We start from the raw sequence: 19,503 nt of genomic DNA on the forward strand, positions 1-19,503 counted from the left end.
TGGTAACTTTAAAGCTCCTTACATGCAGGGGTGTCTGGGTGGTGCAGTCAGTTAAACATCTAACTCTTGGTTTCAGCTCAGGTCCTGATCTCAGGGTCCAGAGATGGAGACCTACATCGGGCTCTGCACTCATCGTGGAGTCTGCTTGAGATTCTTTCTCCCTCTCCCTCGGCCCCTCCTGCTTGTTGTGTTCTCTCTCTCTAATAAATAAATAAATAAATCTTTTAAAAAAATAAAATAAAGCTCCTTACATGCAGAACAAGAAACTGGAAGTCCCTAGTTTTTGTTTTTTTAATAACCTCTATTTTGGCATAGCAGAAACTGTGGACTATAGAAAATTAGAAATACAGACAAGGAAAGATACAAAAATAAAAGTATTCCTGCAACTCAGAGATTACCTTTTTAAATATCTTATTATATATCCTTCTTGTTTTTCTCAGTTAATATCTACCATTCAAATAAAATAAATATTTATCTCATCTAACTCTCAAACCATATTTCAATTTCTCTAAGTGTCTCCAAAAAGAACATCATAGCTAATAAGTGCAATCTAAGACTACACATAGCATGAAGACATTCTGTCCCTTAAGTTTCTTTTCTAGAATGCTATTAGTTGAAGAGCCTGGGACAGCTGCCCTGCTGCCTCAGAGTGACTGTGCCTGCCAGTATCATGCTGGCATAATTGTATGAGCAGTGATGTTCTCCAAAGGAACAGCTGTGGAAGGCAATAAATGAGTTGATGCTGCATCTGGAAAGGTGGCTTGATGTGGAGCATGGATAAATTGGTAAGGCAGATCTCTCCCCACAGAACGCTTCCTAAGAACTTGAATAGCCATTAAGTGAGGAATAAAAATCTGTCAGGAGGAAAGAAGGCTTATCAGATACTGTCCTCAGCCCCATCACTTGTTGCTTTCCCACTTGGTTGACATTCTACTAGTCTCTGGACCCCAGAAAGAGCTGATATATCCTATTTAAAACAAAATTATTATTTACTTCAACAGCAGTAATGCAACATGACAGTCTTACCTTTGGGGCCTAGCCAGATGTGGCAGCTAACTTTATGTGCCGAATGAAGATAACCTTAAGCTGTGCAGACTTCCCGGCTTAAGTTCAAACTCAATCATATGCAAGAAAGGGGTACCAGCTCACTTGTGAAATTATATACGACAAAAAAACAATGCTCTACTTCACCTCCTAAGCCTCCTTGACAACCTGCAGATGCAGGTTTAGGTACTGGCTGCAAGTGCCCAGGGAACACAGTGCGCTCACCGCACAGATGTAGAAGGCTGAATCACTGAGCTGGGCGTCTGTGATGTGCAGGGAGCTGTGCTTGGAGGTTGTGTCCAGAGTCGCTGTGTACCTTCCATCTGACTTTTTGCTGTCACCGTAAGCCATGACTATCAGAGAAACAGGACCTCTCCCGGTGCCCTGCTTGTACCACCTTAAGTTGCTAAAAGGGTTCACTGTATAGTTGCATTGAATTGTGCAGTTCTCCCCCTCCAGGATGACCAGGGATGGAAGATTCTGTTCCACTTGGTTTTTGCCACTCACCCCTATTCAGAAAGCAAAGTGAGATTTAAGAAATAGATCATCCATTCGAATGCTTCCTAATCTGCAGCCCTTCCTTTTCTCCACAATGAATCCCAGGTAAACTATAAAATGGCCCCATTTTCTTCCTTTCTCCTATCTCAGTGCAATACGCATTTGCTGAAAATCCTAAGAAAATGTTCCCTGAACTTCCCGCATCAACCTGGCTAAAACTCTGCATTAACTTACAACAAAAATGAAGCCACAAAACCACCAAGGAGGTTCTCAGATGCTTCTCCATCCTTCTGCACAGGGCTGCCCCCAAAGCTGACTTGTCTATTCAACATTTTTTAACGCTAAACAAAGGGATTTTCAGGGTGTGTGGTCAGCCAATCAGAGACCACATGCCCCTCCTATACACAATCTTTCTATAGGCAAGGCCATTGAAAACACTGCCATCTTGGGGCTGAAGCTACAGTTGCTCAAAAGCTCTGATTCGTGCTGGGTTTTCTCATTGCCGTTTGCAATGTGCTATAGGATATAAGCCCTGATATGCCTGTACGAGCACAGTAGACTAGCACTTAAAACATGTTTGAACACTTCAGTCTGAATTCTGGCTGTAAATGATACTGGATCGAAGAGTTAAGCCTCAGCTTTCTCATCTGAGAATGAGTGTAGTAACACTTATCTGACAATTTTGCAAAGATTTAGAAGACGTGATGCAGGCCATCTCTTCCTATACAGAACCACTACACTGATTTAACAATGATATCAGTACCTTGAAGACAAATTCAGAATCCGGCTAAGAATTAAAAGCACCCCAGAGGAGCACAAACTGAGAACAGTTACACCGATACAGGTAAGAAGAGCAATTTCACTTTACCCATATTTGTCCCTCCACCACATCAAGTTAGCTCAGTACCAAAAAGATTGCCCAGGCCATGATTTCTGCCACAGAGAGGTAGATGTTTGGAGGGTGGGGATTGAGAATGGAGCCCCAACCTGGCTTCCTAGCCTCTCAGGGCCCCCTCCATGGGGCTGAGTTCTATCTTGCTTATACCAGTGCTGAACAGCAGGCAGATCCCAATCCCTTGGGACAGCTAGAAACAAAAGGAAAGGAAAGGTATCATTCTACAACTGGTACTGTTTACAAGATTGGGAACAGGTGCAGAACTGAGGTTTTACCCCCACAAAGAAGGGAAAGAGGCCTTATGGCCAATAATTCAAACCACCCTCCCTGAGCCAGTTTCTATCTCGTCTCAGACAGAGCACTGAACAATGGACAGAGCTTGATCCTCTCAGCTAATTTTTTTAGATATCACCCCAAAGGCACAGACAACAAAAACAAAAATAAACAAGTGGGATTGCATCGGACTAAAAAGCTTCTGCATGGCAAAGGAAATCGTCAACTGAATGAAAAGACAATGTATGGGATTATATGTTTGTGAACCACACATCTAATAAGAGACTAACATCCAAAATATATAAGGAACTCAAACAACTCAACAGCACGAAAACAAATAACACAATTTAAAAATGGGCAAAGAACCTAAATAGAAATTTCTCCAAAGAAGACATACAAATGGGCCAGCAGGTATATAGAAAGGTGTTCAGCATAACTAATCATCAGGGAAATGCAAATAACACCCACAATGAGATATCACCTCACATCTGTTAGAATGGCTATTGTCAAAAAGGCAAGAGAAAACAAACTTTGGTGAGGATGTAGGAAACAGGGAGCCAGGTGTCTGGGTGGCTCAGTTGGTTAAGCATCTGCCTTTGGCTCAGGTCGTGGTATTGAGCCCCATGTTGGGCTCCCTGGCTTCTTCCTCTCCCTCTGTTTCTCCCCCATGCTTGTGCTCCCTCTCTCTCTGTCAAATAAATAAATAAAATCTTAAAAGAAAGAAAGAGAGAAAGAGAGAAGAAAGAAAAAGAAAAGAAAGAAAGAAAGAAAGAAAGAAAGAAAGAAAGAAAGAAAGAAAGAAAGAAAGAAAGAAAGAAAGAAAGAAAGAAAGAAAGAAAGAAAGAAAGAAAGAAAGAAAGAAAGAAAGAAAGAAAGAAAAGAAAAGAAAAGAAAAGAAAAGAAAACAGGGAGCCCTTGGACACTGTTGGTGGGAATATAAATTGGTACAGTCACTATGGAAAACAGTATGGAAGTCCCACAAAAAATTAAGAATAGAACTACCATACAATCCAGGAGTCCCACTTGTGGGTATAAATCCAAAACAAATGAAATCAGTAACTCAAAAAATTATCTGTGCTCCCACGTTCATTGCAACATTATTCACAATAGCCAAGGTATGGAGAACAACATACATGTCCACCAAGAGATGAAATCCTGCCATTTGTGACAACATGGATGCACCTAAAGGACACATAGTAAATGAAATAAGCAAAACACAGAAAGACAAATATTGCATGAATCAAACTGTATGAGGAATCTTAAAAAGTTAAACTCACAGAAACAGAGAGTAGAACGATGGTGTTAAGGTGGGGGAAAATGGGGAGATGTATGTCAAAGGATGCAAACTTTCAGTCATGCCAGATGAGTAAGTTCTGAAGATCTAATATACAAGATGGTGACTATAGTTAATAGAATTGCATACTTGAAATTTGCTAAGAGAGTAGGCTGTAAGCATTTTCATCACACACACACCCAAACACACACAAAATAGTAACTATGTGAGGTAGTGGATATGTTAATCAGCTTTGTTGTGGTAATCATTTCATAATGTATACATATATCAAAACATTATGTGGTATACTCTAAATGTAGACAATTTTTATTTGGCAATTTTAAATCAATAAAGCTGGAAAAAAATTTAAACAAAAGAAAGGATGCATATAAAGTGCCTACAGCAGGGAATAGTTTGGATTTAGCCCTCAACTAAAATATGAACTCCTTAGGATATCTGTTCTACTCTCTACTATACCCTCAGTTTGTAGAAATGGGCACATAACCAAGTTTTATTGAATGAATTAATGATAATTTTTTGCTCTAGTACTGATAGTGGTATTTTTTATTACTCATTTGTAATTCAACAAATTTTTTGTAGGCCTACTATTTGTCAGGTATGCTTGTATGTGTTGAGAATAAGCAAAGTCTCTGCACTCACGGAATTACAATCTAGTAAGGGTAAGGGCAGACTATTTGAGCATAGACACTGGTAAGTGGTAAGTTTAGAAGCTTTTGAAAATTCTCTTCTTATTGCTTCTATTTTCTCAACGAATAGTTGAGGGTGTAGATATATGAGGCTTCATTGCAAATTTGAGATATAGTTTGCATTCAGAGTGGCTGAATGCAAAAGATGGAAAGAGATACACCATGCAAACACTTATCAAAAGAAACCTGGCATACTGTATGCATAGAAAACAAACTAGGCTTTAGGAATAGAATTATTGGAGGTAAAGAAGGTGCAATGGCTAATTTTATGTGTCTACTTGACTAGGTCATGGTACCCAGATATTTGGTCAAACATCAGTTTAGAAGTCACTGTGAAGGTTTTTTCATTTTTGTTTTGTTTTGAGAGACAGAGGCAGAGGAAGAGGGAGAAAGAGAACCCCAAGCAGGCTCCACACCACACGGGGCTCCATCCTAAGACCCTGAGATCATGACCCAAGCTGAAAGCAAGAGTCGTATGCTTAACCGACTAAGTCACCCAGGTGCCCCTGTGAAGATATTTTTTAGATAAGATTAACATTTAAGTCAATAGACAAGAGTAAAGCAGATTACTCCCTATAACATGAGTGGGCCTCATCCCATCAGTTGAAGATCTTAAGAGAAAAATATGGAGGTCCTGGAGGTAGAAGGAATTCTCCCTCCAGACTGCCTTTGGACACAAGCTGCAACACCAACTCTTCCCTGGGTCTCCGGCCTGCCCACCTGCCCTATAGAATTTGGACTTGCCGGTCTCCACAATCACATGAGCCAATCCCTAAAATCAACATCTCTCTGTGTCTGTCTCTCTCTTTACACACACAGACAGTCACACAGACAGACACACACCCTGTTGATCTTCTTGATTCTGTATCTCTGGAGAACCCTGACTAATATAGAGAGTATTTTTAGAAATTAATGAAGAAATTTCATATTCAAAAAAAATCCGTCTTAAATTTGATTACACCTAAATAATACAGATGGTTTGTTTGTGTTGTGTACTTTTGTGAACATTTGTTGGATTTCACAGTAAAAGGGTTTTTTAACTATTGATGGTGAAGATATTGTAGCCCCAAGAAATGGTTGATCCCTCAGAGACACTCACTTCAGGGAAGAGCTAAAACACAGAATCGGTCCCGCAAACTCAGGAGGGAGAAGGCTGAGGGAAGAGAGGAGAGGATTAAGGGAGAAAGATCTCAGACAACAGAACAGTCCATACCCATTCTGCTTAAAATAAGGATACTATGTTTGAAATAGAGTCCATTTTGAACAGCACTCTCAAGAGAGGCCATGATAGTTACTACACTGGATTTTCATAAACTTCATCAAGAAACATATGAAGTAATGGAAGAAAAGTCAGGAAATTTCCTGCAAAACAATGACAGGATCCAAAACACTGAGGCAGCAGTAGATTTCAAGGCATTTCAAGTAGCTGGGACTCTTCTGAACTCCAAACCCAAGTCTCGGTTATTTAATTCCTCCTCTTGAAAAAGAACACAAAAGATACAAAGTTGCACTTACTCTTCAAACTTAGCTGTCCACTTCCCATTCTTGGATGAATCATTTGCCGGCATGGCATCAGCTATTTGGGTCTTCTCAATCCAAAACAACTGACAAGAGTCAGAAAAACAGGCAGATTTTTCACATGGCCTGAAATGACCTCTCACTACACATCTTGGTCAAGTCATGGGCTGGGTTTACCTCTCCCTCCTTCTCTAATGGAATTTCTTCCATTCACATCATTTTCTTTGCATTAAATTCTAGAATGGGATCCAGGCTGAGTGGACATACATATTCTTTACATACCCAGTAAGCTATTAAATATTAAAGTATAAATTTTGGGTGAAAACACAGTGGCTAGGTTGAAAACCTTAATAAGGAAAAATATTAAAGTGAGAAAAAAACCCAAAGAGAATATTCAAAATCAATGAAGAATAATTAGTCATTCAAGGATGGACGTTGAGCCTGATTAGTTAGTTGCTTCAAAATAAATAAACAAAATCAAGGAAAACAGAAAGCCTTGAACCTCAAGCTCACTTCTTACATGGACACACATCCAAATGAAGGATTTAAAGATAAAAATAATTTGGGAGAAACTAAAGAAAATATGAGATAAAAGTTTACCATTTTAGAGTGCTATGGATTGTTAAACAGGACACACGACTCAGAATCCATAAAAAAGAATTTGTTAAATTTACTATATAATATTTTTTAAAATTCTGGATGGCAAGAAAATCCCAGAAAGTCAAAAGGATAATTATATACATTTTAAAAAGGCACATATATATGACAGTAATGTTACAATTTTCTAAACACAGACAATGTTCCTCAAAATCTGTATAGTTAAAAGACAGTAACATAGTAGAAAATGGGCAGATATATGTGCGGATAATTTATAGAGAAAACATGTAAACAGCTTTTAAATATATGAAATGAAGTTCCATCACATTCATAATTGAAGAAATTATTAATAGTTAGGGAAGCCTAACTGACAAGCAAAAGTCAAAAACCTCAGTAATACACAAGGTGTGGGGAAACAGGTTTTCTGCCCAATCACCACTATTAACAGTACATATTATTCTTTTCCTGAATAATATTTTATTTTCCCTGAAGTGAATAATTAATGATTATATTTTTCTGTTTTCATTGTTTTGGCTTTCTCACTTTTTTAAAAAAGATTTTATTGGGCGCCTGGGTGGCTCAGTTGGTTAAGCAACTGCCTTCAGCTCAGGTCATGATCCTGGAGTCCCGGGATCGAGTCCCACATCGGGCTCCCTGCTCTGCGGGGAGTCTGCTTCTCCCTCTGACACTCTTCCCTCTCGTGCTCTCTATCTCTCATTCTCTCTCTCTCAAATAAATAATAAAATAAAATCTTTAAAAAAAAAAAGAAGCGCATTTGTTTAAAAAAATAAATAAAAATAAAAATAAAAAAGATTTTATTTATTTATTTGAGAGAGACAGAGCAGGCATGCCCAAGTGCAGGAGCACAAGCAGGGAGGAGGGGCAGATGGAGAGGGAGAAGCAGACTCCCCACTGAGCAGGGAACCCCATGCCTGGCTCCATCCCAGGACCCTGAGATCATGACCTGAGCCAAAGGCAGATGCTCAACCAGCTGAGCCACCCAGGTGCTCCTTGGCTTTCGGACTTTTTGATGTGATGCTCCTCAGTTCACAATGACTACCTTCCATTCTTCTGCAGGGTTTGCAAAGTGATCACTCCTTCTTATATAGGCTCTGTAAAGAACATGGGGTGTCTGTAACTTATGTATTTTCTCTTCAGTCCTCTTATGATCTTCCAAATGTCCCCAAAATACACACACACACACACACGCTCCATATACAGCTCACCCTCTAAAATTTTTCTATCACTGTCCACTGTCACTTTTTTTCTGTTCTCTTTGTAGATTTATGCCCTTTATAATTTCTTTACCATCTTTTTAACAGGGCTTCAAGGGATATAGAGAGGAATATGTATGGCGCAACTTTCCTTGGCACTGCAAAACCACCTCACTCGAAGCCTACTTATTAGAAGGTTAATGATCCATGTACTTGCCAAGAATAAAAGGAGGGGCACGGTGGGTGATTTAGATATGAGCCAATTCCTCCATTCTATTTCTATCCCTACCCCTTGATGTTGAATATCAGCCTAAGTCTGCCACCTGATTTACTAGAAAAGAAAGCAGGGCAGAGGTCCCTGGCCTCTCTTTTCCTTGCTCAGGTTCATGTGTTCCTCCTCCTTTCCTCCCTTCCCTTCTTCCTCTAATAAACCCTGGTTTGGGGCTGAAGCTTTCCCATCACCTCTCCTGCCATACTCTGTCAGGAAGACACTGAGCAGAGGCCACCTTCTCAGGCACACTGTATGTCTCTAAAAGTGTCATAGACACAGCAATTCCCACCAGGGTGCCCTGAACAACTTGTGGGGCTGGACGTTCACTGCAAGGATGAGCAAGAGACCACTTCATTGTCATGTGGTTTTACCTTGAAATTACTTATGCCCTGGCTGAGGAACTCTTGGCATCAAACTGTTCTCAATGTCTCTAAGGAACAGCTGGGGTTGGGGGATGTTACTTCTGGTTCCTATGCTCTGATCGTTTGTATGATCTTGTATCAAGCAGACATTGAGAGACAAACAACCACAGACCGTGCTGGAACCAGAGTGGATCAGGCAGAGACGCTCAGCACCCAGGCCCCTGTTCTGCTCAGAGTTTGTGCTCAGCTCCCCCTGCAGTCCCCGTCACTGTGTCATTCATGGCACAGTAATACACAGCTGAATCTGACGCTTGCACTGAGCCTTTCTCCAAGTGGAAGGATTTAGAATCTCTGCCATAGGTGGCTTCAAATCCTTTCTTGCTTCCCTTCTCCTTGTCCCTCGAGGCTTTCAGGAGGAGCTCTAGACCTTCTCCCGGATACTGGACATACCACAAAAGAGTAGGGTAACCAGTTGTTGAATAGGTACAGTTTATCGTCAGGAAAGCCTCTTCTGAGAGGGTCACTTGGCCCTCTGTCTGAGTCACTGAGTCTCCATGGGTTTGTCCTGAGGAAAAAGAAAAGAGACCTGCGTCACCTTGGGCATAAAACTCTTGGATAAAATGATAGTCAAAGGTTTTGCTGACACAATGCAAGAAAGAATCCAAATTTTAAGAGGTATTTACTTACCAAGCATTAAGAGTGCCACAGTCACGAAGCCTGGAGAACACTTCATCTCTGGAGCATCACCTAAATAACGTTCTTCCTTCTTACCATGAAAAAACATTGGAGTGACAGAGAAATGATCAGTGGAAGCCTACATTTCACACAGGAAATGTGATTGTGGTAGGAAGCTGCACCCCCTGGTGGACAAGGACTGAAATGGGTGCATGTTGGCCAGAGTCCTTAAACACTGAAAAAGACAACACCAGACTGGTCATGCAATTACAACTCCAGACCCCTTTATCAAATCCAAACCGTGGAGAAGCAACATTAATTCAAGTTGCTGAATTAATGAAAATCTCATATATATATATGTAATTTTACAAAAAAATCATGTGGTCAGCATCGGTCAATATGTTTTTAATGTTGGTCACAACTTCCAAATACTATAAAGACAATGAGGTTTCTTAACCCTTTCATGTATCTCCTGCATCCTATTAGAAATGCACAGCAAATACATGAATATTTTTTTATTCATGGAATTCAAAAATTTTTGTCAGAAAGACAAAGTCTCACGGCAAAAAAGACAATGTAGGAACTAAGAAAAAATGCTTGAGCAGGTCATCTGAATATACATTTCTAACTAAGAGCCTTATGTGACCACTTCTTTAAAAACATAAAACAGAACCAAGGAAAAGTTCAATAATCCCATCTTGGTTGCAGAAAATTTGGCACAAACTTTGTAAAGAATCACTAGGAATGATTGATTTGATGATCCACTAGAACAAGATATATCAAAGCCAAGACAGCTGCCTGGTGCAGCCAAATGATCTCTACTGAGCCCTTGCTACAATCCTCCAGAGACAACGCATCACACTGAGAATATACTGCAACATTAAATAAACACCAGTGGGGAGACTGTTCTAAGATGGCAGACAACGGGGGCTATTCATGCCTTTCTGGAAGTCAACAAAATCCCATGAAGTTGGAAAGGTGAAATATGCTCTGAAATACTGTCCTAAGCAAACATTTGAGTATCTCCAAAGGGATCTTACACAATTGCATTCCTTACATGAGCTATGAGTATGGATGGGTAAGAGTATTTTATTTTCTACATGGATGGAACCACTCTCTTGCTTAAAAACCACAGCAATCACAAGCATCAAATATCAACTGGATTTTGTGTTTACTGCCTATTCCATTTCAATTACTCTCTAGATAGCAGAGGAAATTTCTCTGGGACAGTTAGGTAAGGTTAGGCCTCACACAGAAACTTCACTTCTCCTATCACATCCCAATCCTGTGGAAAAGTGGAAACAGATAGAATATTAAAACTGAAATGAGTTATTATAGCAGTTATCCTTGAACTACTGTGGCCTGGTACAGCCTTAGCCCTTGTGGCCCTGCATCCTTCCCTTACAAAGTCCTAGGCTGTCTTATTATGAACTGTTCACTGTGGCCCACATAACTCAGATGTCCCAACCCAAATGTATTCCAACCTTCACAAACTGAACTAGATAAGTAAACCCTTGACACTCTTCCTTTCATCCCAGGTACAGGCTGCTCTGGGGCCATTCATTTAATCACCATTACATGACCTAAACCTTTGGTGCTCTGAACAAAGTCTCAGAAAAAGATTGCCATTGAGATGTATGAAATGACCTTATATGTACGATTTATTACCAGTTTGGCAGATAAAGCACAAAAATGGATCCTTGGTTACATGTTTATCAACCAGTATAACATTATGCATCGTTCACTGACAAGAATTGAAAAAGTTACTCATATTAGAGGTCTTAAATTGAGGTTCTCCAGAAAATCAACAGAAGGAGACAGTCCACAGGTGAGTGTACATGCAAGATTCTTGAAATAAACATGTAATTGCATGAAGCAGACAGGTCCACCAAAGTCATTAGAAGAGAATTCTCTAGATGTTTGGAACCACCAATTTTAATACTTTGCATTCTTTTGTGGTTATTTTTATTCATTTTGGAGGTATTTTTCCATTTTAATGGTAAAGTATTACATATTTCTGATTATCTTGACTTTGTTCTCTTACTAATAAAATAACTTGCATGCATATAGCCTTTATTTGAGACAATACCCACCCTAGTGCTATAGTTCAGCTCTGCACAGACATTGCTAGTGTAACAAAGATTAAGAATTATTGCAGGGGCACCTGGGTGGTGCAGTTAGTTAGGCTTTTGACCCTCGGTTTCAGTTCAGATCCTGATCTCAGGATCGTGAGATTGAGCCCTGTGTTGGGCTCTGTGCTCAGCGGGCAGCCCACTTGAGATTCTCTCTCCCTCTTCTTGTGCTCTTCCCCGTTGAGCTCTCTCTAAAACAAATTAATTTAAAAAAAGAATCACTGGATGTGTTATTTCATATGAACTCCTGGAAAAAAGAAGTAATAACCATATCCTAATTGGTACTGCTAGAATGAATCTTCATCAATTAAATTACCCCTAAAACGTGAAAAAGTATCTATTGATAAAAATTTAGGATGGAGTTCGTACAACTAAACTTGTGTACAGAACATGACTCATCTTGATTATATGAGTTTACCCAAACGTCAACACAATCTCTGCATTATCAATGGCCAAATATATTTTGTAGAACTATAAGTCAAGTCTGTAAAGGAATTCAAATACTTGAAATGATGAGTTATTCTTATGAAAATAACTTCAAAGTTCAAAACCTCAGGGGTAGGAAACACTGAGAGTGGAGATAGAGGTGAAGTCATGCGTGTGCCCTGTGGCATGTGCTTCCACCCACCAAGACACATGGTTCTCAAAAGTTTATGGATTCTATGCTCCCATCGATATGACATTTTTAAAACACAAAAATAAGAATAGACCAATGTTTACAAGGAGTGGGGAATATGGAAGTGTGTAATGGCAAAAGAATAGCACAAGGGAGTTTTGGAGAGCAAAGAAACTATTCTGTACAGTGATTGTATGATGGTTACATGATCTATACAAAGTATTTAATTTCAAAATTCACAGAAATGTACACCAAAAATAGTGAATTTTCTATATAATTATTTTAAAATAAAAAATTTAGGGGCACCTGGATTGCTCAGTTGGCTAAGGGTCTGCCGAGAGGTTGGATCATAATCTTGGGGTCCCGGGATCTAGTTCTGCATCTGGCTCCCTGCTCAGCCAGGAGTCTGCTTCTCCCTCTTCCATTGCCCCTCCTTCCTGCACAAGCCCTCTGTCTCTCTGTCTCTCTCTCTCTCTCAAATAAATAAATAAAAGCTTAAAAAAACTCAATTGGGGTATTATAAATAAATAAATAATTTCAACACTGACATTAAAATGGTAAAATAGGAATTTTCTACCATCTCCACCGCCCCCCCCAAAAAACCCCACTGATTTTCACAGTCATACACTTAACTAAAGAGAGTGTCTATGAAGAAGTTGAGCAGGGAAGACACAGCACATCATGGAACAAAACAAATCTGAGATTAGATAAATTGAGGAGGGCACAAAGAACAATTTCACTTTGCCTTCATCACCCCTGCCCATGTGGCACAACTCCGAGCCAAGAGAAACCTTCCAGCCTTGATTTCCCCATGGAGGCAAGTGAGAACATGTGAGTAAACACATAGCCCTCCAGCTCTGGAGGATGCTGCCAAAGAGAATCTTCTTTCTACCCCCATCCAGTATACTGAAGTGTACTGCTCCCTGGGGAGTGGGGTGCACCTTGCTAGGTGCCATCAAGCCAATTACAGTCACTAACATGGAATGCATCTCATTTATTCCTTAATTACCATGAAACAATAATGATTATGTACTTCATTAAGTATGTGTCAGGTTAATTTAATCTTTTAGATTTTATTTGATGGCATTTATGAACACGATACATTTGTGCTCTGGCTTCCCAGTTTGTTTATAACACATACAAATTGGTCAACTGTCTACAACTTTAAAAAAATTTATAATGTTGAAGCATTTCTACTTGAGGAAATGAGGGACCATTACTTGATAAATAAATAGCACTTCCTATAGTTTCCTTATCAGCAGGGAGGCATCACGGCCATATCTTGGGCAATTTGGGTCCAGTGAGGATCAGATGGTGGATCATTTGCCTATGCTTATTTGAGGCAAAGTCAGGTGAAAAGGAATATTAGGAAGAGCTTTTTTTTTTTTTTTAAGATTTTGTTTGTTTATTTGACAGAGAGAGAGAGAACACACAGGCAGGGACTCCATGTGACCTGAGCCAAAGGCAGACACTTAACCCCTTAACTGACTGAGCCCCCAGGTGGCCTAGGAAGAGCTTTAAAAAGGGCAAGGGGCGCCTGGGTGGCTCAGCGACTGCCTTCGGCTCAGGTTATGATCCTGGAGTCCCCGGATCGGGTCCCGCATCGGGCTCCCTGCTCGGCAGGGAGTCTGCTTCTCCCTCTGACCCTCCCCACTCTCATGTGCTCTCTCTCTCTTTCTCTCTCAAATAAATAAATAAAATCTTTTAAAAAAATAAATAAATAAAAAGGGCAAGAGGTAGTGCAAACAGGAGGCTGGATAGCAGAGGGGAAAAGTGTAAGAGCATTGAATGAGGCAGGCCTGCCTTCACTCGGACTCTCTGAGCCTCACTATTCCAATATGTGAAACAGGAGTCATAAGTCCCACCTCATGGAACTGAAGTGAGGGTTACAGAAGTAGATGCAGAACTGTCCTAGCTATTAGCATCTTTAGAAAAATGTGGTATTCGGCCCGAAAGTAGCCTATCAAAGGGGGAAGATCGTCTTATTCTTTCTACCTGAATGGTGCTTACTGAAAATTATGGTTCACTGTATGAATATGAGCCTCAAACCCCTACATATTAGTTTAAACCATATGAATTTATTTGTATAGGTCAAAAATGGTCCAATAGGCGATTCTATGGCGTTCAACCTGGTATGAGTAATGGAAGTTCCTTGCTCTCATCTGTCGTCCTCAGTGCCTCTGAATCATAAGAACCATTTATCCCCCTCTGATGAGGTAGGCTAAGCTTTCTCCAAGAATGCTAAGCAAAGAAGATTCTTGAGGGGAAAACAAACAAACAAACAAGAGAAAAGGAGGGAGAGGCAAGATGTGACCGGTCTAGTGAGTATTGAAATGCTCTTTAAAATCAAATGAAAGCCAAAAATAAAGGCTAAGAATAAGAAAGCCAAAAAAAAAAAAAAAAAAAAAGAAAGAAGTAGATGCAGAACTGTCCTAGCTATTAGCATCTTTAGAAAAATGTGGTATTCGGCCTGAAAGTAGCCTATCAAAGGGGGAAGATCGTCTTATTCTTTCTACCTGAATGGTGCTTACTGAAAATTATGGTTCACTGTTTTTTTTCTTTTAAGACTTTATTTATTTATTTGACAGAGAGAGACGCAGCGAGAGAGGGAACACAAGCAGGGGGAGTGGGAGAAGGAGAAGCAGGCTTCCCGCTGAGCAGGGAGCCTGATGCGGGGCTCGATCCCAGGACCCTGGGATCATGACCTGAGCTGAAGGCAGACGCTTAACGACTGAGCCACCCAGGGCTCTCGGGGGGCAGTAAACCAACAGGGACCCTACAAACCATGGCACAGCCTCCATTAGGAATCTGTTCATGAGCCACTGGAGATGGCTTTCTTGCAGACCCCCACAAATGGTCCATGGGCACATACAACACTCAGTTCCTCAACCATACATCACCCAACCTACGGCCTGACACCAGCACACACAGGACAGCAACAAGAGTGAGGTTTTGTAAGCAGCGAGCGAGCATGTGCAGAAAGCATCTCCACTCTGCCAGATTGAGAGAAATCACACATATGCAGTCAGCACTGTCCTAGAGAAAGCAAACAAAAGGGAGACTCTCAGCACCCAGTCTGGCTTCACAGGATCAAGAGAAGGCCTTAAAGTTTGTACCACATTGTCCCAGGAAGTAGGAAACAAATATCCAACCATGCTGAAGGTTGAAAGCCTGAATGTGTCTGGATCAGAGCTATGTACTCATGCACACTCTGGCTAAAGTACTTGTTTTCTTCCACTGCATCAATTCTCACCAAAATATGATCAAGCATATAGAAACTGCATGTTCTCTCTCACTTCTAATTGATTTAAGAAGAAATAAACTAATAATAGAGAAGCATGCTTCCTTCTGACTCCATCTTCAGTCTTGGAGGAAACGGACCAATCAAGAGTCATCTTCCTTCTACGGTACAGGAGCTGGTGGTACAAGGAGGGAAAGAATCAAGCCCGTTGACATGTTGGGCTACAGTACTAACCTCCTTTGGTCAGATGTGATAAACTGAATTTAATCTGAGGACTTCCCCAGTAAGAGAAAGCCAGTTACCAAATACCCAGCAATCATAACTCAGCTAAGAGGAAGCACTGTCACCGTAACAATTGCCAATTATATCCATCGTTAGTTACGAAGACTTGGAGGGCCCTTGAAAGGAGCCTACCCTTGAGCAGGGGTGGGAGAATGAGGGAATTAAATATTTACTCATTTTGTTTCATTCCATTGATTTCTCTGCGGCACTAGAAAATTACTTTTTTTAAATTTTTTATTGTTATGTTAATCACCATACATTACATCATTTGTTTTGGTGTAGTGTTCCATGATTCATTGTTTGTTCATAACACCCAGTGCTCCATGCAGAATGTGCCCTCTTTAATACCCATCACCAGGCTAACCCATCCCCCTACCCTCCTCCCCTCTAGAACCCTCAGTTTGTTTTTCAGAGTCCATCATCTGTCCTGGTTCGTCTCCCCCTCTGACTTACTCCCCTTCATTCTTCCTCTCCTGCTATCTTCTTCTTTTTCTTTTTTCTTAAAATATGTTGCGCTATTTGTTTCAGAAGTACAGATCTGTGGTGCAAGACTGTTGAAAATTACTTTTTTTAAAAAAAGAAGGTTGTAGTTAGTAATGTTTAATTCAATCAAACGTGAACACGTGGCAGGGAGGTTGGTAGCACATCATCTCGACATTAGTCATTCGTCCAAATGCCTTCGTGCAATCTACTAATAATAGTAAGGTAGTTGAGGGGAGCCTGGGTGGCTCAGATGGTTAAGCGTCTGCCTTCAGCTCAGGTCATGATCCCAGAGTCCTGGGATCGAGTCCCGCATCGGGCTCCTTGTTCAGCAGGGAGTCTGCTTCTCCCTCTCCCTCTGCCTCTCCCCCTGCTTGTTCTCTCTCTGTCTCTGTCACAAATGAATAAATAAAAATCTTTAAAAAAATAGTAAGGTGGCTGATACATGCATATAAAATTTTCCCATATAGCTCAGAAGGAAGGTTTTCATTATAATAATGATAAAGAATTACAAGTCCAAGAATAAATTGAATTATCTTCAAACAACTGAGCATTATTTTTTTCACACTTTAAGAAGACATTTACTTTAAATATTTGGAATATAACATATCCATTAAGATAAATGCTAATGATATAAAATTTATAGAATGTTTATTATCTAATACTGACTGAAAGGTTTTGCCTAAAGATTCTATTCTATACATGGATAGGTTGGGGAAAAAGATTCCTGGTTACCATGAAATCTGTATGCAATTTCTAAAGGATTCTAACATAGCTCTAGTACAAAGTACTTCACTTAGAATATTTCAACAAACTCTTAATTGGCAGCACCTACATGTTTTAATGCTCTGAATACCCACAAAGTCTTATTATAGTTAGACATCACTATTTTACCTAAAGCAAATTGTATTTCTAATTTTTTCTCTATTAGAATTTATTAGTTTCCTTAAGATACTTTTTTTAAACTAACATTGGAAAACTTGTTTGCCCATCAGAAATAAAAATCTGGATAATTACTATATTTTTAATATATGCTTTTACAGCATTTCAAAAGCAAATCTTAATTCAAACCAATACCTATAAAAGAAAATAAAAAAACTCAGTTTACTTTCAAGAGTTTGCATATGGCAGAGAGAGCAGGTCACATTTAAATTTTAACAACATAAACTATTGTATAATAAATATAAAATAAAGAAATAGACAGTGATAGCTATTATCAAGGGTGAAAACATCATATAAACTTAAAGAGGCTGCTTTCTGAAACGTCGCTGATGTAATCTGAGGCTTCTTTATCAATTTCATTTACAGAAACAATCTCTGTAGTCAAATTTATCATTCACTTTCATGCCCCCACATGAGAAGTAGTAGGTGAATATCTGTAGGAATACAATTTATTGTCTGCTCCTCCACTCAGAAGTAACCCAGTGTCTGTCCAGTCTACACTCAGAACTTTGTCTTCATGAGCAGCCAGATCATAGAGAGGAGCTTTACAACTTCTTGTATCCCACAGTTTGACGATATTATCTAAAGAACCTGAAATCAGTTGCTGCTCATGGGTAGGAGACCACTTTAATGACGTGACCCAGCCTGTATGTGAGGTTAGGGACAGCGACACCAAAGAACCATCTTTAGTTCGGGGATCCCACAGTCTGATATGCCTATCTGTGCTTCCAGATGCTAAACGTTTACAAAGTGGAGAATAGGAGATACAATTAAACACCTTATTTCCTGTCAAAGTTGACTTAAGACTGCCAGACTCTACATCCCACACCCTAATTGTGTGGTCCCAAGATACACTGCAGATTTCTTCAGCATCTGACCATAGAACCGAAGAAACTGCTTCCTTGTGGCCAGAGAGGGTCACTATGGGAGTCCTTGTTAGTCCCAACTGCTCTGTTTTCTGTTTCTTTCTTGGTCGATTTGTGGATTCCTCCATTTCATCTTCTTCATCTGTAGGAACTGTAGACCAGATCTTTAGCATCTTATCCCAGGAGCCACTGCAAAACTTAGTTCCCATGCTGTCAACAGCTATAGAATCTGCACTTCTGGCATGGCCTCTGCAGCAGTGCAGGGCTTTCACTTTGTTTCTCTCCACATTCCACTCCCATAAGAGAATCGTCTGATCCATAGAAGCACTCAGTAGTAGGCAAGACAAACTATCTTTTTTCACCCAGGCCACATCTTTTACAACGTCTGTATGTCCCACAATTGTCATTATTGACTTCCCTTCCAAGGACCAGATCCAAGAAGTCTTATCATAAGAACCAGTCAAGATCCATTCCTCTGCCCCTCGGACAGAACTGATCCAGTCATCATGGAACATGCATTGCTCTGGCTGAGGGGCAGTATACTTCTCCACATATTCCAATTCCACAACCTCTTCTGATGAGATGTTTTCCAGTTCCATGTGTTTGAGCAAGGGCATTCGCAGAAACTGGCCCTTGATAAGGAAGTCGAACTCCACATGTTTGTGGAACTCATTTTTGGCCTCCAGCAATTTATTGATGATGTTACTAAGGTCAGCAGCGCTTGCAGGAATTGAGAAGGGAACATAATCTACTGCATATTTCTTGTTGTCAGTGAAGAAGCGTGTCTGGAGCTGAGCCGTGGCTAGGAGTACACACAAGGCTTGTCTCTAGCTTCAGGCTTTAGATCCAGGTAAGAGTCAGGGATACGGGAGAACGAATCAAAAAGACAACTGAGCATTATTAAGAAAGAGACACATATAAGTGGAAAGAAACAGTATGTTGCAAAGCAATCAAATTATCAGATATACGGAATGAGGACATTTCTTTTCACAAATCAATTTATGAATTTAATTCAATCAGAAAGCTTAAATTAAAATTATGAGTAAGTATTCTCAGAATTCTCCTTCCTTCTTTCTTTAACATCTACTGATAATTAATTATGTGAAAAAGTTTGTGCTACTTACTGAAAATATAGCAGTGAATGAAATTCAAAATTCTGTCTCCTAAATTCTATGAGTGGGTAATTGCGAAAAGAGACTTACAAAATTTTGTAAATGAGAATAAATTTCTGAGTTTTATCTGAAGCTCACATTGTCAAATCACTCCCTATCTTAATTTCCCTCAAACACACAAATAGTACATACCATCCCTGGGCTCTAAAGGAAAACCAGTGACACAATTTCTGAACAAGAAAGTGATCAAAGCACATAGAAATTTTGGGCAGTCAACATCTGCCCCAAATAGAGAGGAACAAAATTAATATGAAACCATAATTAATGAAAATACCTCACAGAGCTATTTTAAAACACATGTTAAATGAAAACTTAAAAAATAAAATTAAAAAAAGAAGATCTTTGAGGGAAAGAATTGATGAAGTGGGGAATGCTCAAATCAAAATCCATAAAGTGAAAAAATCATGAATGTAATTCTAATAAGTATTTGTAGAGACTAAAAGGA

The 19,503-nt window shown here is 39.8% G+C and overlaps 1 protein-coding gene and 1 gene segment (V, D, J or C); both read right to left on the reverse strand.

Moving 5' to 3' along the window:
- Positions 1–8,882: 8,882 nt before the first annotated feature.
- Positions 8,883–9,447, reverse strand: LOC118357070. The segment is given in 2 exon segments: positions 8,883–9,217; positions 9,340–9,447. Coding segments are annotated over 2 exon segments (432 nt in total).
- A 7,609-nt stretch (positions 9,448–17,056) lies between these two features.
- On the reverse strand, positions 17,057–18,595 carry LOC113908992 (ribosome biogenesis protein WDR12-like). Its single transcript, XM_035727855.1, has one exon. The coding sequence runs from the start codon at positions 18,501–18,503 to the stop codon at positions 17,421–17,423; it is 1,083 nt and encodes a 360-aa protein (XP_035583748.1). The 5' UTR covers positions 18,504–18,595; the 3' UTR covers positions 17,057–17,420.
- Positions 18,596–19,503: the final 908 nt, after the last annotated feature.

The sequence above is a fragment of the Zalophus californianus genome, chromosome 6 (assembly GCF_009762305.2).
Source record: "Zalophus californianus isolate mZalCal1 chromosome 6, mZalCal1.pri.v2, whole genome shotgun sequence".
Taxonomy (NCBI): Eukaryota; Metazoa; Chordata; class Mammalia; order Carnivora; family Otariidae; genus Zalophus; species Zalophus californianus.

Coding starts and splice junctions, on each gene's coding strand:
- LOC113908992 (XM_035727855.1), bottom strand. CDS start 18,503: ATGCCCTTGCTCAAACACATGGAACTGGAAAACATCTCATCAGAAGAG.